This window comes from Apteryx mantelli, chromosome 2 (assembly GCF_036417845.1).
Source record: "Apteryx mantelli isolate bAptMan1 chromosome 2, bAptMan1.hap1, whole genome shotgun sequence".
In the NCBI taxonomy this organism is placed as follows: Eukaryota; Metazoa; Chordata; class Aves; order Apterygiformes; family Apterygidae; genus Apteryx; species Apteryx mantelli.
The window spans coordinates 167,786,972-167,813,449 of NC_089979.1; the positions used below are offsets into that span (position 1 = coordinate 167,786,972).

The 26,478-nt window shown below is 45.9% G+C and overlaps 1 protein-coding gene across 1 annotated transcript in view; it reads right to left on the reverse strand.

The window, feature by feature from the left end:
• Positions 1-1,594: 1,594 nt before the first annotated feature.
• LOC136991344 (obscurin-like) overlaps positions 1,595-26,478 on the reverse strand; it is a 138,160-nt gene continuing 113,276 nt past the window's right edge. The window contains 22 exon segments of the mRNA XM_067292210.1: positions 1,595-2,627; positions 2,764-2,912; positions 3,364-3,439; positions 4,291-4,514; positions 5,187-5,426; positions 5,821-5,941; positions 6,853-7,023; positions 9,005-9,127; positions 9,860-10,027; positions 10,165-10,275; positions 11,580-11,702; positions 12,400-16,078; positions 17,972-18,049; positions 18,652-18,697; positions 19,478-19,630; positions 20,146-20,172; positions 20,990-21,162; positions 21,304-21,381; positions 22,447-22,507; positions 23,111-23,311; positions 24,131-24,212; positions 24,696-24,864. Coding sequence (XP_067148311.1) covers positions 2,449-2,627; positions 2,764-2,912; positions 3,364-3,439; positions 4,291-4,514; positions 5,187-5,426; positions 5,821-5,941; positions 6,853-7,023; positions 9,005-9,127; positions 9,860-10,027; positions 10,165-10,275; positions 11,580-11,702; positions 12,400-16,078; positions 17,972-18,049; positions 18,652-18,697; positions 19,478-19,630; positions 20,146-20,172; positions 20,990-21,162; positions 21,304-21,381; positions 22,447-22,507; positions 23,111-23,311; positions 24,131-24,212; positions 24,696-24,864 — 6,432 coding nt within the window. The 3' untranslated portion in view covers positions 1,595-2,448.

Here is a 26,478-nt window from a genome sequence, read left to right on the forward strand (position 1 = left end):
AATCAAAGCATACGGCATTTGCCCACGGCACTGCTTTCACGTCTCTGGATAGGTGTGCCTGTGCACCCCCCAGAAAACAGCCGCTGCGCTTCGAACTACCAAGGTCTCTTAGCCATAAATCTTCGGCGCATAACGAGGTCGTGGTCATTATTGCGTCTGATGCCTTTACTGCTGTGCAATTACATTTAAAGCCATCCTAAGCGAAAGCACCGTCTAACCCACTTTTCTCCAACGCACTGTTCACACGGCCTGCAAGCGTCTTTGATGTCCCCCCCCGAGACTCCAGGAATCTCAGCATCTAAAACCGAGGCTGACAGGAAGAGTGAAGTGTAAAGTTATCCGTGGCACGTTATTGTCTGTGGCCTGCAAAGGTGAGAACTGCACTACTACATGATTGAGTGCAATTGCTGGTCAGTCCCAGCCCCAATTTCTCTTTGCTCGTGTTGGTAGAAGAGCTGCTGTACATGCTATGGCAGAGCAAGTACGTTCTGTCCAGATACCACCTGGACCACACAGGTCAAAACAGGTTTCCTCTAGCCAGAGATCTTCAGTTCATTCAACAACACGGTTGCTGTGCTGAAAATTTATAACGCTCTAGGTAATTACCCTAGTAAAGGAAGGCTTTTAATGTGCAGGCATTTAGCAAAATGACCGTAACTACGTAACTGAGGATCCCTCGCATCTCCCACAAGCCTGGGAACAGGCATTTGTCCTGTGGCCAAGCTCCTTCCACCCTGTCACACCACATGTGGAAATATCCTGCGGCAGGCTGAATGCACAGATCCGAAACAGTGCAACAGTGCGTTTTCTACGGGGAGCCAAGCAAGGCAGGGACTTCACAGCAGCAACCCACTCGCACACTGCTTTCCAGGCTTGGCAGCTGCCTAACGGCCTCGGATGTGCTCGGAAAGGGCTTGCTGCACAGGCCCGTTTTAGCCTGCTTGTGAGGGAGGCCACACAACTAAAATTCTCCATCCGCCTCCTCTGGGAACTTCTTTCCTAGAGAAGCCCATACTCCAAGTCACAGCTTGGCAAAGCTGCTTTTTCACAGGTTTGCACATTTGCTCTTTAACACACTTCTAAGACAATGGATGCAGACAAAGAAAGACAGGGGAGGGGTTGCTTTAAGATCTCATGTGACAGGCAAGTCTACTTCAAGGTCTAGTGGGAGACTTCAAATGCCTGTCCAAAGAAAAGCAGAGCTTCATGGTTTTACAAACCATGAACGTTGGGCGTTCATGGAGAACAGTAACTCTGCTCAAAGCCAAGCAAGCTATCGCCACTTGCAGGATCAGGAAAAGGAAGAGATGCAACTCATCAGTTACTGGAAAGCCCCCATCTACGGTAACACTGTCACACACATAACGCTTAATTACTCCTCCTGCAAAGGGAGGTACACTTTGCAGGGAGGTTCTTCTTCACAGCTAGAAGTATTCTCCTCTAGCTTGGGTGGCAAAGCCCTGTGTTTAAGCCGGGGTCAGGCCCTGTGAGGACAGTGCTGTCTGGTTGTGTACTTGGCCAGGCAAGCAACATGCTGAGCCCAGCCGCCCACAGATGCTGGCAGAGTCCCACCACTCCACCCTTTTGTCTGGTACTTGGCAAATACATAGGATCACGGGGTAAGTCAGGTTGGAAGGGACCTCAGGAGCTCTCCAGTCCAATCTTTTGCTCAAAGCAGGGTCAGCTATCAGCTCAGACCAGGCTGCTCAGAGCTTTATCCGGTTGGGCCTTTCTGTCCAAAGCCCTTAGATACGCTGCTATTCACCATCAGCTCAAAAAGAGGCAGGTGCTACACTTCGTACTATTTCCCCTTGGTGAAGCTTTCTGATATTTACTCTGATTTCATCCTACAGTCTAATTATCACCTTCTCTAACTCCTCCTTGCCTCAGGGCTATTTTCTGATCATAACTGTTTATTGACTTCTTTTGGATTGCAGGCAGGTGAGAAAGCCCATCCGTCACTCAAACCTTGCTGCGGTTGTTACTGTGGGACGAGCAGCGCAGTAACATCTGAAAGGGTGTCTGGTGCCGCGTCCTGGGACAAGGGGCAGAAGTCTTTGTGTTCGCATGCGTGGAGTTTTCCTGACTTCAGGGAAGGATTTGCAAAGCTACTCGGGGATGGTAGCTAGTCCCATTCAGAACTGGCTAGACAAATCCGTCCTGGTTATTCCAGGAAGCTTGGAGCCAAGTGACACACATACTGTCAAGTTACCATCAGTCAGATGAGCCATACTAACAGTCCAGGCATTCATTCCTACCCTGTGGCAAATGCAAGAATTGGATTTGTTCACAGTTATGCTAAACTGCGTTCACAGAGAGCTAAATGCACAACTCCAGGCAGTTACCCTAACTCAGCTGATGCACAGTAACTTGACAGTATCCTTTAGTGCCAAACACTAAATGCAGAAGCGGGGAGGGAGACAATTCACCGGCGTCTTCTCATCTGCTTCACTGTGCAATCATCAGGCCGTACTTGGAGCACAGCAGGCCCCTTTTCTTTTCCCGTTCCATGAGGAAATTCCTCAATTTGGTGGTGGGAAAGGTAACCAGCGCTTGCTGTCTGTTGTCCAAACCTGTCTCTTGGAGCCATGGGCTCTGAAGGCACTCTGAGGCTGATGGCCTTCCCCCAGGACACAAAAATGTGAGAACATCAGTCAAGGAGCCATGCTGGGTGAGGAAGCTCCTAAGAAATGGAGAGAAAGAAGGGGCAATAACCAGGATCTGCATAAACTGTCCTGTTGGGAAAGGAGACACTGCCTTACCAGGGATTTGCACACAGCGTGCTCTGGAGAAACGACACTGCCCCTCCCGAGAGACCGGCATAGCATCGCGTGAGCTTCACTTTCCCCTTCCTGGTCGTTCTCAGGAATTCACAGGCTATGTCAGAGCTGATGGGGTAGTTGGCACTCAACCTAACCCAAAAGAACAACTAATCAGCATGAAAGGCCACTCCAGAGATGCTTCTGCTCCCAGGAATTCCCACCCAGCAGTGAGAGGAAGGTCATGCAGTGTTCTTCAGTGGGTTTTATGACTTTGGATGCTTAGCCATTTGGTGTAATTCAAATTTTCCAGTTAAAGTTGGGGCTTTTGAAATGAAGTTGAGTGAGAAACACAAGCAGCTGCTGGGTCTACTTTTAGAATAAAGGAGCTATACAGGCAGCTCGTTGCTCCATCTGGAGACATCTCTGGGCCATGAGCATCCTGGCACGGGGCAGCCAGCTGCACACCCTCCATCACCCTTCTGTGGCATCGCCAAGGAGAAAAGACATAACTGAGGTTGAGGTATCCAAGTCAATGCATCACCCCTGCTTGATGACTCTGAAATTGCACTTTTAAAGTGACTACTGTGGCAGACTGACTTACATGATGAATGCTGTGATTCCAATGGACCAGAGGTCAGTCTGAGGGAGGGCTCCTTGCTCTGTCAGCAGTTCTGGAGCTAGAAAAGCAAATGCGAGTGAACCAAGCTCTGTTCCACACTCCAGCACTACGATCAGCACAAAAGCAGTAGGTACTTCTGTACTTTGCTACATTCCCCAAAGGATGGAGAAAAAAACCATCTAGCACAGGGAGGTGCTCGAGGTAGGACATCTCCATGGGTCATAAATGCAATGAAACTTTGAGAACATAAAACCAATGGGCACCTCTGAGCTCATTTCTAAGGGGCTTTGTTTTTTGGGGTTTCTTGCACCTCCTGATCTGGCTGGTTTACTACTTCCCATTTTATGTATCATGTACGTTTCCCACGGGGGATGCTGAGGGCCCGGTCTCCTCCTCACTGGTAAAAAACAGATGTCTCTTCTCTCCTATCAACCCCATGACACCAATGGGAATATGAGGGCTAGAGCATGAATATTCCTATGGATATAGCATATGTTCACAAGGGGTTCTGTGGCTTTCAGGGACATCCCTGATGTCAGCTTTGTGGTTTGCCAGTCGAGTCTCAGGCCTGGGTATGCCAGGCTGTCTGTGGTTCCTCCTGAGCCCTACATACGGCAGCCAGGCAAAGCGAGGACGGTGGCACTACACCCATCAACTCAGGGCACATGGATTGCAGTCAGAGTGGTGCTGGCCATGACCTCTGGCTGTGTTCCCCATGGTCAGCAAGTGACAAAGCTGTCACCGCCAGCCATTCCTGCAGACACAGACTTTTATCAGAAGGCAGCACCAGGGAGACCTTGCTTGCTGGGACCAGCTGTAAACTGTCACCGTGGCCAACTGCCCAGTCTGACTCTATTTACCATGGACTGCATAAAGGCCAAGGTTGCTCTGACTCAACTCTGTACTTACCCATGGTTTCAACATAGTCCATGCACTTGTCCATGGTAATAACTTTGTCTTGTGTGTAGAACTGTGCATTGCCAAAGTCCAGGAGTTTCAGCAGGTTGGGCTCAGTGATGATCATGTTTTCAGACCTGAGATCCAAGTGCAGGATGCTGTGGGCATGGAGGTACTCAACCGCACTGAGGATCTGCCACAGGTAATCTCGGACCTCCACTTCTGAGTAGAAGGGCCTGGTAGAAGAAAGGGGATAGAAACCAGAGGTGTCCTATTTGCATGCTCAAGAGCTCTACTCTCCACTCACTGTCATCCTCCCCTGGAAGTCTAATCCCATGAGGTCCTTGCAAGCCCAGCAAAAGCAACTCTACTCATTTTAGGGAATCTACTACATATGGAGAGGCTGGTCCCTCTTTTGAGTCTGGTTTATGGATGCAAGAGGTTCAGAGGCTTGTGTGAACAGCACTACAGAGAAAGCAGTGGTGGTGCAGAGATAAAAATGCAGATTTGATGCCCACCATTCCCACTCCTTTAATCAGAGGATTTCAGCAGATTTGTCTGCAGCCATCATGAGAAACGATCTGGAGGGGAAACAAGGCTTCCTGAGCCACAGTAATCTCCTTGTTATGGGAGAGAGAGTTTCATATCAACTACCGTACGATGCTTTCAACCTCTAAACTGGATGGCCCTGAATTGTCCTCTGCCCCAACCAGGCAGGGAAGTTAAGCACCTTCTTGTGTCATAAGAAGTCGCAGAACAAATGCACTACAAATCTAGCAATGACAGCCCACTGGAACAGATGGAAAGAGATAATCGAAGATGACAAATGAAAACAACAGCTGTTTTGCTGCCGACACCAGCCCCGACCAGAAACCCTTCCCTCCAGGAGTTCCTCCATGTGTTATTACCGGAGCGCCAAAGAATGGAGTAGTTCTGGTCCCACGCACATCTCCTGGATCAACACCAAGTGCCGTGGGCTGACATAGGCTCCCTTCAGCTGAGCTATGTTTGTGTGATGAAGCTTCCTCAGGACTTGGTACTCCAGGAGCACAGCCTGTTTGTCTTCTTGCCAGTAAGGGATGATTTTAGCAGCTAAAGTCTTGCCGCTTACTTTTTCCCTGCACTGTCGGACGATGCTGAAACGCCCCCTGGTACAAAGGAACACAAAGGCAAGTTAAACTTCTGCTATTTCTGGAAGAGCCAGGAGCTTCTGTATTTTAAAGTCAACAGGATCCCACTGCATATTTTTCATCCATGCCCTATGCTGGGTTATCGCAACTATTGTCACAGTCGGCACTTCCTTCCTCTGCCTCTAAATTGTACAGCCACTCTATTGCAGGAGTGAATCCTAGTAAACCACAACAAAGATTGCTCAGCCAATGATCTCAGGTTTCTATGTCCAATGTCATTGCTGCTGGAGGCGTTTTCATCAAAATACCATACTAGTAGTTGAGCAGGGCTTTTATAAAAGTCACTTTTCTAAGTTCTAGCTACATGAAGCATTTCACTCTGGTTAGTTGAGCACTCAGTTAAGTTACCTACCTTTTGATCTCTGTTTGGAAGGCATAGGTTTGGTAGGTTGGGAAAGGTTCGGACGGTGCTATTATTTCACTCTCTTCTTCAGTAGCAGTTGATGGGAAGTCCTGCATTGTAGCATGAAACTCTGCAGATAAAAAATGATGTGGATTACACAGCAAAACACCTCTGTGTGGAAACTACAGCCTCTCTGAGCCATTCTCCACTATCTCTTTATGAACAAAGATAACTACAATAGCAGAGCTTTCTCCAGGCAAGTTTGCATGTTGTCTCCCACTTGTGACACCAAATCCTATTTTAATGCAAACAAATCCTGGACTGACCACACAGCAGTTCCCTGGTGTCATCACTCCAGACCATATGAGACTGACTGTATGTTGTGTCCTATGACTATGATATCAAAACTTTCATTGCAATTGCTGACTATTGATTCAGCTACTGGTTCTTGTCTTCTCACATAACCAGTCATCAGTGCATGATAAGATGCTGCCAAAGGAACAGAAATTTGTTTCAGCTGGGTATTTCAGGGCATCAGCTGAAACAAGTTGCTCTGGTCCTGGCATGCAATTCTATCTGAGTGCTCCCTGGAAATATTAAAACATTCCCTGACACGTTAAAGCATCTGTTTGGAAATGCTGGACACGTTTGCAAAAAGGAATTTGACAATAGGTGACTTGAAGGCAGACACGTATTATTAGATTAATGCCTCAAGAAACAAGTTTCTTGTCCCAGGCCTGTTTCCTCATGATCTCACCTCAAAACAGAGTGGTATCCAAAGGCCTAGCAAGCATATTATCTTCAGTGCGTGATCTACAGTTTCTAGATGCCTTACACAGATATTCTGCTAATTCTGTCCAGAATTAGGAAAGAATTTACTTGTGAATAAGACAGCCAAAGAGGCCAAGGTCTCAAAACACCCTGAGCCAAGTGGAACTGGTCTTGATTCGCTCCCCCTTGACTTCTGAAGCCGTATTTAAAAAGGTGCAATTGTCTCGATGCAGCAAAAGCAAAATGCTTTCCAATAACCAAGTAGCTTACCCATTTCATCTTGCTCACTGATCTTCACTTTGTCAGATGGGTCGCTGTAAGGGCCCATTCCTGCTTTACTGATGCAGGCAATCCTGAAGCAGTAAACGAACCCCCTGGAGAGATTATTTGCGTAGTAGCAGCAGTCAGCAATGTCCGTAGCAAGGGTCTTCCACTCCCCATCTTGGCCAAGGGAAGAGGGAAAGAGGTTAGGACGGTCATGCCACTCTTTCTTTGCGTCAACTTTATTCACGTGCCAGAAATATGGAAAAGCAGTGCAATCTTTAAGTGAAGGAAAACGTGTGTTATGGCCCTCTTCTGTAGATGTTTTAACTAGCTGTGCATGTGGCAACCTCCTCTCTTCTGAAGCCAGCTGTTTTATATTTAATCAGTCCAAGGTGTGGCAATGTTGTCACAGAGGAATGATGCAACTTGCTTGTACAGTTTCTGTTTCTCTAATTCATACCACCAACCTCAAGTGCAAACATACATGAAGAACTCCAGACAAAACCCTGACAAAAAGCATTGTATTTCCCCTTTGGTCCTATCTTGAATCCTGTTGAAACCATGAAGTGCAGGATTTCACAAAAGAACCATCCATTAACATCCTCCTAGGAAACCCAGTATTTGAAACCAGGGCCAAGCTCACTCCACTGTTATGAAGCTCAAGTGATTTCTCAAGAAAATAAAATTGACGGTTTGTCCTGGAGTCATTACCCATGGGACTAAGGTGGGAGCTGGAAAATCCCTGCAAACATTTCACTCGCTGCTGTGTCCCGCACGTTGACATTGGCACCGTGCTCAAGGCTGAACTCAAACTTCCTGACCACGACTGAGATGAAGCCCATGCTTTCATTCAAATAAACACTGAAAACAACAGAGTATCTCAAGCCGTAACACAGGCAATATTTCACCACCCACAACAAAGGTGTCAAGGACTCAGCTGGGTACTAATTGAATTATGGTGTGTGCACGTGTAAGAAGGAGCAGCCATGGCTCAGAATCAGAGACGTGCCTGCGGAGGCAGTGCGTAAAAACCTGTTGTCAGATAAAGGACAAGAGAATGAATTGTTTTCTGTTTATCTTAATCCGCCTGCATATGGAAAAGCACGACTTTGCACGTTCCTGCCAAATACACAGAATGTGAGTGAAGATAGCAGATGCTGTTTCTTGTTTTTTCTTCCTAATAGGAACATCTTGCCCAAAGTCTTGCCTGTGTTATTTCAGTTATTTCAAAAGAAGTAACAATAAAGAAGACTGTGTTGGAGGAAAAGCATCTGACATCAAGCACAGAGTAAACGGGCAGAAAGCTTCTGCCCATGCTCATGTTAATCGAGAATGAAGTGCATGTCTGTTAGGAGAATTAAAAGAAACAACATGGAACCATTCAATTCAAATGACTGTGTATGCAGGACTGCAATAGAAAGGACTATTAGTAGCGGTATTCATAATAAGCACTGCAAAAGCAGTCCCATGAGAGAGAACAGGCTTAGGGCTTTGAATCAAAGTTCATGGAATTAAGTGCAAAAACATCCACTGACTTCAGCAGATTCTGGAGCAAGCCTTGGAAGAGAGCATCAAAAGGATGGCACGCAGTCTTGCCGAACTTTTGTCATCTTGTCCTGGCTGTTCACCCTAAACTTTCTTTGTAGTCAATGGAGAAAGAACGTATGTCTATTTAGTAAAGGGTGATTGCCTTCTTGAGATGCCATCTTTCTCCACTGACTGCAAAGAAAACCCAGGTAAAGGATGATAGTGACTGCTAATCACTGCTGCTGGGTGCTGTTATGTATAACGCCGTCGTAACTGCAATTTGAGAGGATTACTCAGGACTACGTGTTTGGCACCACCTGTGCAACCATGCGTATTCTTGCACGGACAGTTCACTTTTTGGTCACCGTTTCCATGAGACCTACTTTGATTCACACCTTAGCAAAGCCTTTTAAGTATATGCATAAGTATCCATATTGCATGCAGGGCTAGCCAGCACAGCATCGAACTTTTACGTGGCTAAAGCATGGCAGTATGATTTTCATTCCTAACTCTAAACTAGAATGCTAAAATGAGGAATAGTTGTTTCTCAGGAAAAAAAAAAAAATACCCAGCTGGTGGAGAGATCATACAGACTGAGATGTTCTCTGTAAGGCATAAGGCTCCACTTTACCTTCGCTCTTGCACTGCAGAGTGTAGAGGACGGGGGTGTTGGTTTCCACAGGTTTCCAGACCACCTGCACTCCATCCTTGTAGACCTCCACGATGTCAGGGGGTGGAGGGCTTGGAGGAACTTCTGTCGAGAGGAGGCACGAAAATGACTGTTATCTATAGCACTGCTGTGACATATTCCTGCACACCCGGCATTTTTTGTTACAGATAATCTATTTCTAAAAAATGATTCCTATTGGAACAGTAACTTAACTGTGCCTAGTTTAAACACAGCAAAGATTTTAAAACCTGGTTCTAACTGCAGTGTTACTTGACTGGCTCTGAATCTAGGAGAGAGACTAAAAAGTGGAAAAGAGGGAATGAACACAGTGCAAAATGTGCCCTGCTACCAAACGGCAAGGGCTGTGGATGTGGACTAGAGCAGGCAAAGGAGAAACTTTCCCCTGAACCTATCTACAGAAAGCTCAGGTGAGATACCCTACTCCCAAGTGCATGGAAGGGAGTCACGTTTTTCCAGGGCCAGAAGTACTGTTGTTTTCCAAACCTGGGGCAACCTTCAGCTTCCAAACCTGCTTGCCAGACTGAACTAGGTCTGCTAACTCTGTTAACCTTCAGCATCTATCTTGCTGTGCCTGCTCCTGAATGCCAGCTGCATTAGCTATCACAGTGGTCCTCTTGTTTAAAATCCACTCTGCTTCTGACTGTCAAGTCCCAAGGTCTCCTGATTTCACTTGGGTTCTCACAGCTAGCACAGGGGGGAAAACCAAGGAACAAATCCTCAAGAGTTGACCAATTCTGCATACACCACTTACCACAAGCAGAAAAAAAAAAAAAATCTAGCTACTTTCTCTCTTACCAGCTTTTCTTATGATGCAAGAGGTGGATGCTGAGCCCAGGGAGTTGGTGGCCACACAGGTGTAAATACCAAAATCATCAGCATTAACAGAGAGAATAGTTAACAGCTGGAAGTTTTTGAGTGTGGCTGAGATGAGGATCCGACTGCTGCTGTGGATGGGTATCCCATCTGAAAGGCAGAGGATATGAAAATTAAGAACCGTGCAAATTTATACTGAGGAGGCTAAAACATTTTCCTGCATTCAGCCGCCCTCGTCCCAGCCTACCCCGGAGGCTAGGACCTCTCTAAAGGAGTGTCAAAGTCACCTCTGAACCAGTTGATGTGCAGGGAGGAGTGAGCCGCCGTCCGGCACGACAGAGTTACGCACTGTCCTACGGCAGTAGCCTGGTCTATGAGCTCTTCAACAAATGAAGGTGCTGCAAAGAAGAGGAGCAGCAGCTATTCAGAGAGGCCAGCAGAGCTATGTTGATAATAGTTACATGCAAAACATCAAAAAACATTTTTGACCAGTCTGAGGACATTTTGTTCATGCTCTGGCATTCATTTGACCACTGTTTTCTCGAGAATCCCCTGGACATTTAACGTATGGGCTCCGTTTAAATAAAGAAGGCCCCTTCAGTCCCACGTACACAGCATGACTGCCCATACACTATGACCAAGACGGCTCTTTCTCTGATGTCCCAAACTTTCCTGCGGACACTAGGCACCACGCTCTTCCTCTGGGAATTTTATTGCTCACTATGTATTTAACTGTTTTTGGACAGTAGGGCAGATTTGACCCTTGAAAGGCACTTGAGGAACATCTGCATTGCACAGCCCTGCTGGTACAGCAAAGGCAGCAGAGTTCCTCAGAGGAGATATATGCCACAGCAGGAGTTTTCTACTGGCCTAGCTTATATATGTGGGCAAAACTGAGTGATGACAGCCCAAGGATGAGGGGATCAGACCAAGACAACACAGGAAGAGAGAGGAGGAGGGAAAAGCTGGAGGTGGAAGGAGAAAACAGCCCTAGAGCATGATATCTGCTGTGTCCATGGCAAAGGGAGACTTCAGGGTTTCTTCTGTGTCTCTGTGGTGCTGTTAATCCACAGTGCCCAGGATTAATTGCCATCTTCACACACCTGCCCTTCCCAGGGCTTGTCGGGGCTCTGGCCGAATACTGCTTGAATAAAGGGAATGCGAGTGAGACTGCAGGAACAGGGTCGAGGCAGTGGCTGGAAACGCCCACGATCCCTGACTAGTTGGAGAGACAGACCTCGGAGGAAAAGCCAGCACTGAGCAGCCACATCTGAGGGGGGCTGCCCCCACATTGCTCACTTCACAGCTCTGTCTCCTGCAACAGCTTGTTTGGCCCTTACACGTGCACACGGGACTGGAGCCTAGGAAACTCCCCAATATCAGCTTCACTATTCCCTCTTCTGCTGTCTGGTGTTTGGACACTCCACTTCTTCTCTTTATAGCGTACAAGTCGAGTTTAGTCCTCTGCAGTAGCTTCCTAGAATGGCTCCAATTTGCAAGCATGGCCACAAGAAGAGTTTTAGCAGGGACACTAGTAATGATATAAACAGAGGAGTCTGGCTCGCTTTGTACGGGTTGGTCCAGGACTATCTCAGGACAGCTATGCAGATCCATCCTTAGCTACTGGCCTCAAGCTGCGCAGCTGTATTCATAGTGATATCTCATGATAAAATTAGCTGATGACTTAGGCAATGAAGAATACCTTTCTCCTTTGGCATGAGGCTTGATAACTTGAATGAAGAGAGTCCCGGTTTCCTCTTCAAAGATCCTTCAGCTCCTGTTAATGGTTCTTTTTCTACTGCTTCACTTCCCAGCACACCAATCTCTGTTACAAAGAAAGGACAAGAAGTTATTCAAGTCCACTATTCTCCCCGTGGCATACGTTTACAGCAAACAGTTCTGCACTTCACATATAAATATTTCGGCAGTCACAGGCCTCCTTATTAATGAGCCTTTAGTCAACACAAAAAGTTGTGACAGCTTTTACAAACAGAACGATGTAACGGGAGAACAGGGCATATCCAGGGGAGGCAGAGAAGTAAGGACAGATTGTATTGTCCAGACCTGAATACCATTAACTTAGGTATACATCCTGCGGTAATTTCACCGACTTCACCCAGTCTCTTTAGCTTTAAAGATTTGTCATTAAGGCCACGGTCAGACAACAACAGCAGAAGTAACTGCAGTGTTTTATCTCCCAACCTTCGCACGTTGCTGCTCTTCTGTCAGTGGGGTAGAAGCTGGGACATTGGGTCATCCAGCCCTGCTCTGCTTTTGTGCGAATTAAGGCAGGTGAATTCAAGCCGCTTCCATGAGCTCTCAGCTGACTTTGCCCTGAAGAGGGGCAGTAACAGGGAGCTAGGGGACAGCCTGAGGACAGCTGATTTCCAAACCTGCCACTGCCAGTTTTGCAGTTACTGTCTAGCCAGGGCCTCAGATACGCTGCAGAAAACATAAAAGACAGGTTTAGCGGAGCCCAGTTATACCAGCAGCTCTATGAAGGTACAAAATGAAATATTTACCTTCCTCTGTCTCTTGCTCAGCAGCTGTCTTTCCTTTCAGCATTCTTGAAATATGGGCAACAGAAGCTTTAACTTTCTTCTTCAGACTTTGCTCCACTGACCGCTCTGCTGAATGAGATCTGCCGTAGGGTTTAAAGAGTCCTGGCTTGCTGTAGGAGCTTTTCTGCTTACCGCTCGGCTCCTTTTGGGAGCTGTACATTTCCTTATGACTCTCTGACCCTTTCCCCATGGCTAAGAGGTTAGTTGCCTTTGAATTCTCAGATAGTTTCAAATGGTTTTGCTTGTTCCTCTCGTCTGCCTCTTCTCTGATGCACAGTCTTTTATCCTGATGCAAATGTCCTGCAGGAGGTGACCTTGCCCTTTCACTAAAAGGTATAAATCGCCTGCCAGTTGCTTTGGGTGGAGGCTTCCTAAAGTTCATAAATTCAAATGGAAAATAGACAATGTCATACAAATCCGAGAAATTCAAATAGGCGGGCTCTACCTCTGATATGTCAAGTTTTGGAGTTCCACTGCCAAGACTGGGTGCTTCATCTGACAGATCTTTGATTTTCACTAAAGACACTTCTGGCTGTTTACCAGTGTCTTTGTTCACGGACACTTGACTGGCTTTTTTTCCAGAATCCAAGCTATCAGTCTGGGAAATGCTTACTTGTTCAGAACTGGGGCTTTCAAACGCTAAGTCCTCCAGATGCTCACATTCATGAGGAGCCATTTGTGTTTCCTGTCCTTTCAGTAAATCTGACTCCTCATGCACAGCAAGGTAGGGTTCTGTGATATCATCCAGCTCAGAGACTTCTCCTCCTCTACTGCTTTGACCAGAAGGAAAGGCACTTTCCATGGGTGCTTGGCCACCAGGCTCTTTGTAGAACATTTCTGTGGGAGAAGAGATGTGCTTTCTGCATTCCTCCTGAGCAGAAACTGACTCTGCCCAAACATCCATCTCTTCAGACAGCGAAACCATTTCATCCACTAAGCCCTCCAGGGCAGCAGACTCCTCATCACTGTAAAAAGACGACCTGTGATGTGAGAGCTCCTGACTTTGATTCCCACGGAGCAACGGTGGGACAGGTTTTCTAGCATCAGAGCTTCCACTCCCTGAAGCAGCACCTCTTCCCTCACCATAAACCTTTGGGTGTTCCTCATGTTCTTGCTCATAGACTGAAGTTGGGGCACCTTCTGGCTGCGAAGCAGTTAAAATACCTGGATGCATGCCCTCCAGAGCAGCAGAAGCTTTGCCACTGTGATATGCAGCCTTGTGCTGCTCATATGCCTGACCTTCGGTCTTGGAGAAAGAAGCAGGCATAGGCTGCCCAGCAGTTGGGCTTCCACTTCCTGAGACAACAGATCTCACCTCACTACGAAGTGCTAGCTGTGGATGTTCTTGCTTTTCACTCTCACACACTGAAGGGAGGCGAATATCTTGTGGCGAAACAGTTGCAGCTGGGGGTCTGCCCTCCAGAACAGCAGGCACCGTGCCACTGCTCCGAGAAGCCTTCCAGTGCACAGCTCCCTTGATTTCAGCCTCATGGACCAAAACGGGAACAGCCTCTGCAAGGGCTGAACCTTCGCCCTTCAGAGCAGCAAGCCTCTCCTTGCTATAAGCCGGCCGTTTCCTTGCTGCTTGGTGTGCTCTGTCGGAGATGGAAGTTGGCGTTGGTTTCGGTGGTGGGACTTCCAGGACGACGGGACTCTTTCCCTTCAGAGCTGCTGATGCTGTGCCTACATGAACAGAGGGCCTTTTGTGCACTTGGCCTTCACCATCACTGTCTGATACTGGAGCAATCCCTGCAATCCCTGGTCCTTCATCCTCCAAGACAGCAGATCTCACATCTTTATAGGTCTTCAGCTTCTGGTGAGTATCTTTGTCAGCTGTTTGCAGAGCGGTTCGGAAACCTGGCTCTTTGCTCTCCAAGACAGTAGTTGCTGGAACGCTTTGATCAAAAAGTTCCCGACTTTTGTCCTTACATACTGGAGGTGAATCTGTTTCTGTCTGTGGGCTTGTTAAAACAGCAGGCCTATCGTGCTCCATGAGATGAGACTTAGCGTCACTGTGAGCAGAAGGCTTCTGAAGTGAATGCTGCTGGCTTTTGTCTTTACAGGGTGGAATTGAAGCAGTCCTTTTAATAAGGAAGCTTTCACCTTTTAGATCAGGATGGCTGTCAGTGCTGTCAGCAGAGGGCTTTGACTCCTGTTGCAGATGCACTTCTCCCTTACTTGCGGGGGCTGACTTGGAGGTGGTCGCTGACTGTGGAAGAGCTGAAATGGACTGCTCGCCCCCCTGAAGAGCTGTCTCAGAAGCACTCCCAGAGAGAGATTTAGCCTGAATGCCTTCATGCTTTTGAACTGAGGATGCGGGTATATCTGATCGCTGAGCAGTCAGAATGGGGCTTTTGCCTTCTAAATCATCAGCTTCCTCCTCCATGTGAGCAGCTTTTGACTTCTTAAGTAAATGCTTCCTATTCTCACTCCTATGAGGTGATACTGGAAGTCTCTCTAACCTTTGCACAGTAACAGCTGGGCATCCATTACCCTCACATTGCATGGAAGCAGAGAGTTGTTCTCCTGAACAATCCCTTCTGGTTCTGCTAGCATCCTCTTGCTTTGAAATATCTACAGAACATCCCTTGCCCGGCTCAGCGGAAATGTCGCAGTGGTGACTGCCTTCAGGGCAACTTTCCTGTGATATTGTATCATAGTCTTCTTCCAAAATTTCTTGTTCCAACACTGACCTTGAGGCCCTCAGCCTGTAATCATCCAGTGAACGGCTTCGGCTAGAACCAGCAATGGCAGGATGCGGTGGTTTCCTTGCAGTGTCAAATGAAGCTGATTTGGTCAAGGGACCAAGGAGACTTTCCCTGTGCCCTCCATCATCAGACTTGCTTTCTTCTTCTTCTTCCAGCTCAAACTGTTCTAGAAGGGGTTCACGGAGACCACTGAGGGGCACTTTTGAATATCCAGCTTTCCGGAAAGTCCTCCTGGCTCTGTCCAAGTGCCTTCTGAGCTCTCTGCCCGGAGAGGAAGAGCCCCGTGCAGGAAGCTCAGCTGCTTGGCTGTAGAAAGTGCTTTTAATGACACTCTCTCTAGGAACACATATAGGTGGTTTTTCTGTCCCATCCCCAACCTTTTCAGTTTTGTCCTTATCAGATAAAAATGTGTCTGTTTTTTCTTTCTGATGTAGATCCAGTGTGTCATCTACGGAAATCTTCACTGATGAAGGTTCAGCTGCATTACGTTTTGGGGACTGCTCTGCTCCTTCATCTCGAATTTTGGGATGGAGTTCCTCCTCTTTCTGTCCTGCGGTACTTGCCATGAGCTCTTTGCTTTCTGTAGGTGATTTGTCCCCCACCTCACTCTTCACTGAAGCATACTTCCTCCTCATGGGTTTTACTGGAGGCACCAAGATTTTGGAGTGCTTCTCTTCACTTGCATGTTTTGCAGGTTCCTGACTGCTTGGTGCATCAAAGATGGACAAGTGCAGTTCAGGGGTAGAGCCGAAGTGTCTCTTCTTGGGGAAGTGTGAGTTCTCATTGTCTGAAGAGGAACCGCTGGTACTGGAGGAAGTGCTTTCTTCAATAAGATGTCGGGAGATGGCCAGGGAGGTGTTGTCGTGAGTCCTTTCTAGGATTTCTGGAATGGATCGCATTACCAGGATGGATTTATAGCACATCAGAGACCGCTGAAAAAGCACAACAAAATACAGCACAATCAGATGGAAGCATGGTGTGAGTATGGTAAAAGCAAACATACAAAAGTTATCTTCTGCATTCTTAAAGACCACACAGACTAGTTTGATAACACATGTAGTAGGTTTAGGCCTTATTTGCTCTCTGAATCTGCCCCTTCTCTTATTCACAAAGATGAAACTATATTATCTTTAGGGGGACATATTATATTATCTTTAGGGAACATACTTCCTGTTGTGAATGGAGAATCAGGATCCTGCCTGAGATTTTCAAAGAAAATTTGGCCATTCAAAGCAGATGGGAAAAGATGAGACATAACTATCTGAGTTTTAACTGAACACATCAGATGAGAGCCTACTTGGAGTGAACGGCCTTAGTTCCACTGACTGCAGCATGACCTATAATGACTTAGGCCAACAGAAGACCTGACACACTGGAGGAGGTAGGATTCATCTGCTCTAACTTCTGAGGTATAAGACATCTCAGCTGAAATTGAGCAGCTGGTCTTCCTTCACAGCCAACAGAGAGAAACAGGCATCTTCAGAAGGCAATAAACCTGGTTGTTTTAGACAACTTTCAGGAAAAGAGGAATCTTCTTAGGACCTGTCTATAATTCATTACTGATTACAAGGACAGGCTAGGCTAGCTAACATAGACACAACCAGGTATCCTATGGGCACTTTCATTAGGACAGATGATTTTGTCCATGTATGTTCTTCAGTCGTTTTGACTTCAAAATCCTACTTTACACTCTACTGGCATATTTCTGTGAAATCCCTCTGCTCTCATATGAGTACTTATTATAGGAATTAGAAAGGAAACAAAATGCTTAAAAAGAAAAGTGGCACAGTCCATGAACGTCATAAAAATACCAAAAAACAGAAGAAAAGCCAAATTTTCATGACAAGTTTATGGGCGCTTTCTATAAATAACAAGTATCTTGGTAGCACTTACCACATAAGAGGACTTTTATAAACGTTAGCTCATGACCTTACCAGAGTTATCCACAGTAGGCAAAAGGACTGGTGTTATCTGAGGACATCTGATAACTGAGGAGAGTCAAGGACTCTGACAATGACATACTAACTCAGAGAAAGGATTTGCGTGCATGGATATGCGAGTTGCAGCCTTACTCTCACACCAAACTTACAGAAACTTTAAAATGCCAAGATTCAAATCACTGGCACAGAATCCTGTGCCCCGTGCACTGAGAGTTGTGACACACGATCGACTTACCATGACCTTACAAGCTAGTGCATGTCAGCCGAGACACGACCACGCTGGGTCCATGGGTGTGCTGCTAATAGTGTAGAGGGAGGACTCCTAGTCCACTCAGTGGAAGAGGGCTAAGCCAAGGGACATCCAAATGGTTATCATGAGTCAGCTGAACATGGGGTGAGATCCAGCTTGCTCACGAAGGCACTTGTTTGTGTCTACACAGACTTGTCTGCAGGTGAGACAGCCTCCAGAATAGTCAATGGAGAGGTGGCTAATACAGGCACTGAGCTCCTTGGCAGTAGGCATCTGCTTTTGGGTGAGCTGAACCCTTCCAAGGCTCTGCTGACTACACTGGTCTCACTGATGTCAGCAGGACTTTACCCACTTAGCTTACATGTACACACCTAAATGCAGGTGTCTTAGTCCTCTCTCAGCACCTGCTGGAAGACCTCAGTACACAACCCACGACTGCAGTAAGAGCCTGGATAATCTCCTTCTGCCACATCCATTGACCACTCTGCCCTGGGCTTATTCCTCCTTCAGAGCCAACCTGAGAAGATCTCTGCTGCACTCACTGTCCTACCCCAGTAGACTTCAAAAGATGCAAATGTAGTTAAAAAAAAAATACAACTAGAAGGACCAAACAACATAGGTTTAGGTCTACTCACCTGCCACTTGCTCCGAGCCACAATGAATTTGAGCTGCTTGGTATTAATGAAATGAGCTGCATCGAGGGGGAGATTATGCTGTCAAAAATGAAAATAAAAGTAGAATGAGCAAAAAAAAAATTTGATTAAAAAATCCTGACTTCATATCCTGAGAAGTTTTTAGGATTCCCTCACTCTGGAATTGTTTCATTTAGGGAAGTACTCACTTGTTTCATTATAATAGACCAATCCCACAATCCCCTCATAGCTAAACTGAAGACAACATCAAACAGCTTCTCAGCAATAAAAGCAAACCCTGTCCAATACATATGTGAATTCAGTTCATTTTTTTTAAACTCCTTTCCTTCATTAGAGATTCCAGGCATTTGAATATAAACCACAAATTTTCTCTGCAAAGCCACAGTTTCCTCTCAACACAGACGTATTATATCTGCTCATGTCAGTAGGAATCTTTATCTTTTGAAAGGAAAGACATCCTAACAGGAAAACATCGAGGTGTCTTTTACTTCCGGAGAGCCAGGCCTGAGCTTCTGTGTAGGACAGAGGTAGGAGATCAAGAGAAAAAATAAAACAGGAAATGGTTAACAACCAGGGTGCGTAGCCTTGAGAGCTGCCCCTCCAGAGGTCTCCTCCAACCTCAATTATTTGATGATTCTAATAAAGAAGCAGGACAAACTTACCATGAACCACTTGTGGGACAGACAGTCCAAAGCACTAGGCCTGGCTCTGGTAAGAGAAAAGATGATCTTTTAGGAGCAAGGCACTTTAAACCACCACGGCAAGATTCTCCTGAGAGTGCCTGCATTGCGTGGACGCATGCACACACACCTACATCTAGGTATGACTTTTTGCTGCTGTTTTGGAACCAAAAAGCCAGACAGAAAGACTCTTTCAATCCAACGTTTTCTTCCCATGAGGTAGAACAACCCTTCTTTTTCAGTCTTGGAAAGGTTTCTTGAGCTGAGGCTCCCTGCCTGGAAGGATCCCATGGCCCCCTTCGCAGAGAGCCTCTTTAAGGGAGTCAAGAGCAGCCCTAGGAGTGAGCTTGACTCCCCAGGTGACCAGAGCAAAAATAGCTTTGGCACCAGGCAAAAAGGATATAAATGAAATTAAAAGGTGAGCGCCTGCATTCCTGCTTTCAAGCCTCCTTCTGCACTTGAAAGTGCTTAACCAATGTGGCTCATATTATTTAATTCCTGCAAAACTCCCTCGACTTCAGGTATTTGCTAATGCTCTCCCCACTTCTCCAAAACATTTCAGAAACTCATCTGCCTGGAGGGGCTTGGGAGTAAGGCGATCACCATACTAGAAGCAGACCTGTTTTGGAAACTACAGGCAAGTGTTTTTCACGTAACGAATAAAGAAGAGCTGGAATCAGGGCATAAAGCAGCTCATCTCACTCAGCTTTTCACTTTTTAAAACCACTGCAGCTCCGCTGAGCTCAGGCCTGGCTGCTGAGACACCGTCTTTGCACCCTGTCCGTAGGAAGCACAAAAAGGCACTTACTCGGGGCGCTGCTGTAGGATCCGTTTTATAAAATCCTTTGCGTCTTCACTCAAGTGAACGAAATCAGGAAGGGTCCATGAAATTTCACCGTTCTGGATATTTAGAAGGGTTCCTCTGTCGTTCTCTCCAGCAAATGGAGACTTGCATGTTAGGCTTATTTATTTAACACCATAAAATAAAAACAGATATAGATTTTAGACTCATATTTGCTGTTCAGCTGACTGAAGCACAAATGCTTACACAGAGCTTTAAAATGCCTGAGGGACTCATGCATGGGACACGCAATGCTGGCGAATGGCGCGTTCACCTCCCAAGCATCTTTCAGCCCAGCATGACAAGGCACTTGACCGAATTATTTATTCCTGTTTTGCACGTAAGGAATTAAGGGCTTGATTTTGCACAGCTACCGGAGGATGGTTGCTCGAATGGGCAAGGAGAAGACTGAAGCCAACCCATGAGAGTGGCCGTGAAGTCTCTAAGCAGAGACAATCACCAAAGTCCTTGCCAAACTGGAAAGAGTAAAGGAGAAAACGACAAGAGAAACTGCCCTCGTCGTGGAAGGACTCCATGCGTCACTCACTCCAATCCCTCATTTGAAGGTGCCGGAGGCTCTGACTGATGCGGGACTAAGGGATATTGAATGAGTCTCTCCAAGCAGGTTTATTTACCTTAAGTATGTGATGACTCCAACAGCCCTGAGGAGAAAGGGAACACTGATGTCAGATGTCAGTCACTGCTTCTCCCTCCTTTGCAAACACACAGCCCCCCTTTCCTGCCACTTGCCCATCTTTCAAAGGAAAATAAATCCCCAAAGCTGTTGCTTTAACCCTGGCTTTGTTTTTTTTCCCCTTTAGCTGAAATTGCACCTATATAGCATTAAACATTTCACTGTGATCAGAACAGCATTTTTAAAAATTGGTCTCGAGTACTCCTCTGTTTTCAAAGTACACATAAAAGACTTGGAATGTATTTTTGGAGTTTGTTTGGCTTTTTTTTTTAAAAAAAAAACTCTTAGGAACAGCCTCTCTAGTTGGTGCCTCTGCAACAAAGATCACCTTCTCTAAGATGCTCCTTGGCATTAATTAGCTGTCAGAGTTCAATAACGGTTGATCAGAACAGACAGAAGGAGCTTTAAAGAGCCCTGATGGGTCTTGGATTCCCAATGTTCACTTTCAGTTTCCAGTTATTATCACTATTCCATTTATCTATGAAATGATAAATGGAGACTGCTTTATTAATTGCACCAGCTTTATCAGCCTACAGCATAATTCAATCATTAATGCCATTTTTATACCTGTAAGAATGTGGTGTATTGCAAACATTATGGATATGATCAGTAGAAATATTTCTGCACAACAGACTCTCTGTACCACACTACAGTAAATTACCCTAAGGCTGAACGCGCATGCAATGCAATGCAATGCCATATTCCTAAGGAAACATCTGTTTTAACCTGGAGGCTTCAAATTCATGCTATTTAGCACAAAATTTATTTTCAAAGATGCCCGTTACCAGATATCAGTCGCTTTTGAGACTGGTGACTGAGAGACGATTTCTGGGGCAACAAACTCTGGAGACCCGTATTTGCTGATCTGAGGCTCATATGGCGTGATCTTCTGAGCAAATCCGAAGTCACAGATCTTGAGGTCTTCCCTTTCAGGATAAACCATGAGGATATTCAGAGGCTATTAAATAAAACAAAAAGGAGGGCAATTGCCCTTGAAAGAGGGCAATCTTTTATGTTGTAAATAAGAATAATTCAAATAAAGAACACACGTTCCCTGACTGAGTGGCTGCTATAAACTAGACGTGCCGCTGCACATTACCTTAATGTCCAAATGAAGGATGTTGTTGTCATGAAGGTACTTGATTCCTTCCAAAATTTGCTTGATATACAATTTGACCTAAAAATTAAATCAATTATTCAACAATTAATCATTAAACAATTAAATAATTAAAATTAAAGAAGGTTCCTGATTCCAGCCATCTTTCATAAGTGTGAGGAAGCAGAGGTTGAACTAGAAATATTTTTAAAATTGGAATGAACTTCTTACATTAGCCCTTGTAGGTGAAATAAAATGTGAACCAAATATTACCGTGCTGAATGAAGCTGTGCCCAGTGTGCAACCACACTATCCTGCTGGAGCCATTTATATATGAGGAAGCCCTTGCTTAAAAAAATAGAAACATGCTAAAAAGAGATACAGAAATTCCCAGCTTTGATGAACCTTACCTTTAGATTTCAGACTCATCTCTGGCTTGATATGAATCAGGCAAACAGACTTAAAAAGCAAAGACATTTTAAAACTGTGTTGTAAACCCATTTTTCTTGACCACGTGTAGAGCAAATACAAATAAACCTGAACGAGGTGTGAAGATTCACAGCTCGCTTCAACTCTGACATTCCTCTAGCTTTGACATTTTATAGTGTTAACCGACATTTTCCCAGAGTATTTCTGAAGAAAAATCCATTTTAGCAGTAACTATGGGAGAGCTGGCCACTAGACCTTGGGCCATGCGAAGCCTTTTGCTCTTTGAGCACACAGAATCGTGAAAAACTTTAGAAACGACCATCTCAGCCCTTGGTTTGGAGACTGCAAAGGACCAGACACAAGTAAAGTCACAAGGGGACAGAGCATTATCAAAAAAAAGCCAAGATACAGGAGCTCCAGCTGACAGAGGGCAAGGAAATGGTAATATTGATAGAACAAGTACAGTCTACGTTAGGCTGGATGCAAGGCTGGTGTTCAAAACCTCTGGCTGTTTCTAGTCACTGCCTGAAGACACTCTACTTAGTAATGAAAGCTGCCGGGGATACATTTTAAATATCGACCCTGTTTTGATAGATTATCACTGGTTCATAAAGATATTCCTGATAGTCAAAATGCAGCGGGAAGCTACTCTTTGCTGAAGGAGAAGCAAGGTGGCACCCACCAATTTGGGACTTTGAAAGGAGAGAGAAAGATTACCTCTGCTTCAGTGACAACACCCTTCTTGAACAAACGGTCGAGGAGCTCTTCGCTGGAGCATCTTGCAGTGGCATTAAGGGAAAATGCAGCTACGGTTAAATTCTCACTTGTGTTTTGCATCCATCTCCACCCAACCGAGACAGTTTGAAGTAAGAGTGAGCAGAATTCACAAGGTATCTCAGGCAGCGCGACACGCACATGATCCCTGAAAGCCTCTATTGCAGAAGTGTCCTCGCAGAAGTGCAATGGCATTGGCCTGCTCTAAACTGGTGCTCCCCACAGGCAGGGCATGGTAGGGATGAGACACGTGCTACAACGTACCTGTTGAGTATGGGCTTTTCCCCGGTGCTCACCCAGACTGGATCTCACTGGGACAGAGCCCTTAACTCCCGGACATTTCAGAAAAGAGCTTTGGTGCTTAACAACTCACTCACGCTGTGCACACAAGTGCCCGGACTTTTGCTGGAACATGATACTTCAGTGACCGCTGTGACCATAATGCCTGAGGAGCTCACAGAGCCATGCTATGCTGCAATGTGGAGGAAGACTGGGTGTTTGTTCACCTCAGGCAAAAACTAAATATCGTTATTTGTTCAGTTAGTTACCAGCGAGGTCTGCCCAGTACTTCCCAGCCTCCTCAGAAAAGCAGCACAGAAAAGGATACAACTCCAGGATCAAAATCAGGGTTTTCCGTGTTTCAAACTGATCCAGCAGCCTGGTAATTCTATCATGGGACAGGGGGGCAAGAATATCCCTCTCCTGATGTGCTCGAGCCTTCGTTTTGCTTCGCAGAGGTATGAATTTGGCAGCACAGGACACTCTGTTCCCTTTGTGCACAACTCGTTTCACAAAGCTGAAGCAGCCCCTGTGCAAAATCAAAGGACAAGCCCTGCTCAGGCTTGGTTCAAAGCCCTCTGCGCAGCAGCTGCAGACCTTTCCAGGTCCCAGCCTTTGACGGCTGCCTACTGCTCAGGTCTTAAACTCTCCAACATCACAAGCTGATTTTCCTCTGTGCGAGGTGATATTGCCCTCTCCTGGCTGCCTCCAAAACTAAACAACCAACTTCTACGGAGTGAAAAGCTGTTCCAGGTGATGCAGGCTTGCTGCTGGATCCTTGGGATGGACGTGGGGCTTGTACGTACGTCGCCATGGGGCTGTGACGCCGATATCACCCAAGGGTGCAGCTGTGGGTCCATCACAACCCAGAGACCCACTGGAACACGTTTGGTACCAGCAGATAAGGCAGCCTGCTGGTCACAGGGCTGTCCCCGAGTACAGAAGCTGTCTTGCCAGGCTCTAGCTGCTGTTTATTCCCATTGAGGCTGGAAATCAGAGGAGGGGTCAGATGCTGGCCTCATCTGTGCAGGCCACCAGGTATCTGTTATGGTGGGGAACGGGTGCTGCTGTCCCACCAGGCAAATGCAGGTATTCCAAGGAAGCTGCTGGGTTTTCCCAGTGGCAGTACTTAAGGTCCATGTCTTGGGCACCCTTCCCTGGGTACCCTTTGGGTATTGCTTTGCCTAGATAGCATCAGCACTGTTTCACAAGCTGCTCAGAAAGCTGGGATGGGTCCTCCTTACTTTCAGACTCTTTAGACAGCGACTTGCTCTGTACCGAAGCAGCAGCTCAGACGGGCAGTTAGATATTCCCTGCAAGGACGCTATAAAGCTGGAAAATTATTTACCTTCCGATCTCCTGCTTAACCTCATAGAGGGAATGGAGCTTTCTCCGGGTGGCCACTTTCTTCGCTGCTTGGTCTTTCTTAGCTTTGGCAATGAAAGAAAAGGTAAGGATTAATATTCAGATTACAATGCCTTGCAAATAATGCGCAAAACTATCACAGGACAACTTAAGGCAGGGAAAATTATCAGGGTCCTTCTCTAAGCTTCTGCACACAATTAGGTGTAGCTGTTTGATGAAAGAGCCTGCCAACATGGACTTTGGGGCTGTATCTTCATCTGACATACATCAGAAGAGCCATGCTAAAGAGCGGAACACCATCGGAAGTATGGCCCCCCCTTCTGTGGTCCATTGCGTCAGTTCATCATCTAGTCTCGAAAAAAACCCAGCTTATTTCTTCATAGATGTAGTTCATTAGACCATTTACCCTCACGGGATCCTACCATGTTGGTAGCATGCAAATGCCAAGCAGGAATACAGGGGAGATACCATACCAGAAAAAGACTGCAACAGAATATATTTTGCAATGGCACTGAAAGCAACTCATGGAGCTGAAAAAATTAAGTTACCTTCATGTACAATAAGCTCTGCTTTGCACAAAACCTCTCCTCCAGCGTTTTTGGCAACACAGGTATAAACACCACCGTCTTCTGAGACAACATTGTCCAGGACTAAGAAATATGTTGTTCCTTCCTTCACTTGATGGAGCCTGTGGCTGTCTGTCAACAAGGAAGTGCCCTGAGGGAAAGAAATGATATTTTGGCACTGAAAATCAAGACAGAAATAGATGTTCCTTCTCTTCAAGGAATGAGATACACCAGCAGGGCTAAAACACAAACCCTTTAAGCATTTAGGCTAGCAAACCTCAATAATAAAACGCTGGCTGACAAAGTCCCCCACGACTAAATGTTTTTCAGCTTCTACGCTATTCATTAGCATTTTTTGTTTAACATCCCATTCATAGGGAAAAAGGCTTGGGAGAGATCACCAGGGCTGGTTTTCCCTTCAGTTCTCCTAGGCAAGAGGCAGTCAGCCCAGGGGAGCCCAAAGAACATCTGCTTAACTCCTGCCTGGTCTCCAGCTTGTGCTGGCTCGTCTGCTGCTTAATATAGTCATATATGATCTGAAAGGAGGGCGTGCATGACACAATTTACACAGCAGATTATGACAATTTGCAGAAGGATCCTATTAGACTGCCTGAGTGGGAAATAAAATTCCAGATGAAATTTAATACAGATAAATGTAAAGTGACGCTACGTTATTTTCCCGTATGAAATGTTGGGCTCACAGCTGATCCTTATTACACTGGAACAAAATTTTGGGCTACAGTAGCTCCGTGGCAACATCAGCTCAGTGCTTGGTGGTAGTCAGAAGTATACCACAGGTTACAAGTTATTAGGGGAGAAATGAAGAATCAGATTGAAAACATCATCTTGTAAATCCTTGGTTTGCCACGGGTGCTTGATGTGGCAATGCACTTTCTGTAATTGCTTCCACGTGAGGACTGATGGAGCAAGCTGGGACTCTTCAGCCTGGAAGGAAGCTCTATGATACGATACGATATTACAGAGCTCTACAAAATCACAAATAGCCTGGAGAGAGTGGGCAGGGATTAACTGCTTCTGGTGGAAGAACTAAGGGCCACCACGTGAAGCTCGTGGCAGATATGCACAGAACAACCAGAAGGACACAACACATTGTAGATGGATCGAACTCTTTGCCAAAGAAGATTGTACTTGCAAGAAGCTTACGTGGCTCCAAGGGGAGTCTACATAAACATGTGGAAGGGAGCTTCATTGTGGGTCAGTAAATAGATAAAATTCAGCTAGTTCAGGATATCTCTGAGCTGAAAATGTCAGAGATTGGGAGAGCATTAAGAGGGTATATCATATATTCTTGCCTTGTGCTATTCTTTCCTAGCTGTCCGTGTGTGTGTGTGTGTGCGTGTGTGAGGGGGAGGTTCTTGGTTTGTTGTTTGTTTTTTAAGGGTTTTTTTGTATTTTATTTACTTCTCTGAGTAGCTCATCCTTGCACTTTCCAGACGGAAGATAGAAAAAACTGGAATAAAACTTATGTGTACAAAACCAGTTTGTTGGACAGGAGAGTTACAGGCAATCATTACTGAAAAATGCTTGCTCACTTCAGGGGCACATCAGTATTCTGAGGAATAATAAATGATTTCTCTTTCCTTTCCATGGGATACTCAAGGTCATTAGTCACTGGTTTTTTTTACTAACTTGCTATAGAAAAGATACAGTACGTGGAAGTCATGTTGACAAACCGTTCTTGAGCCCATCCCTGACCCCAAAACTACAGCACACATCTTGGTGGGTCTCCGGCAGCCACCGATCC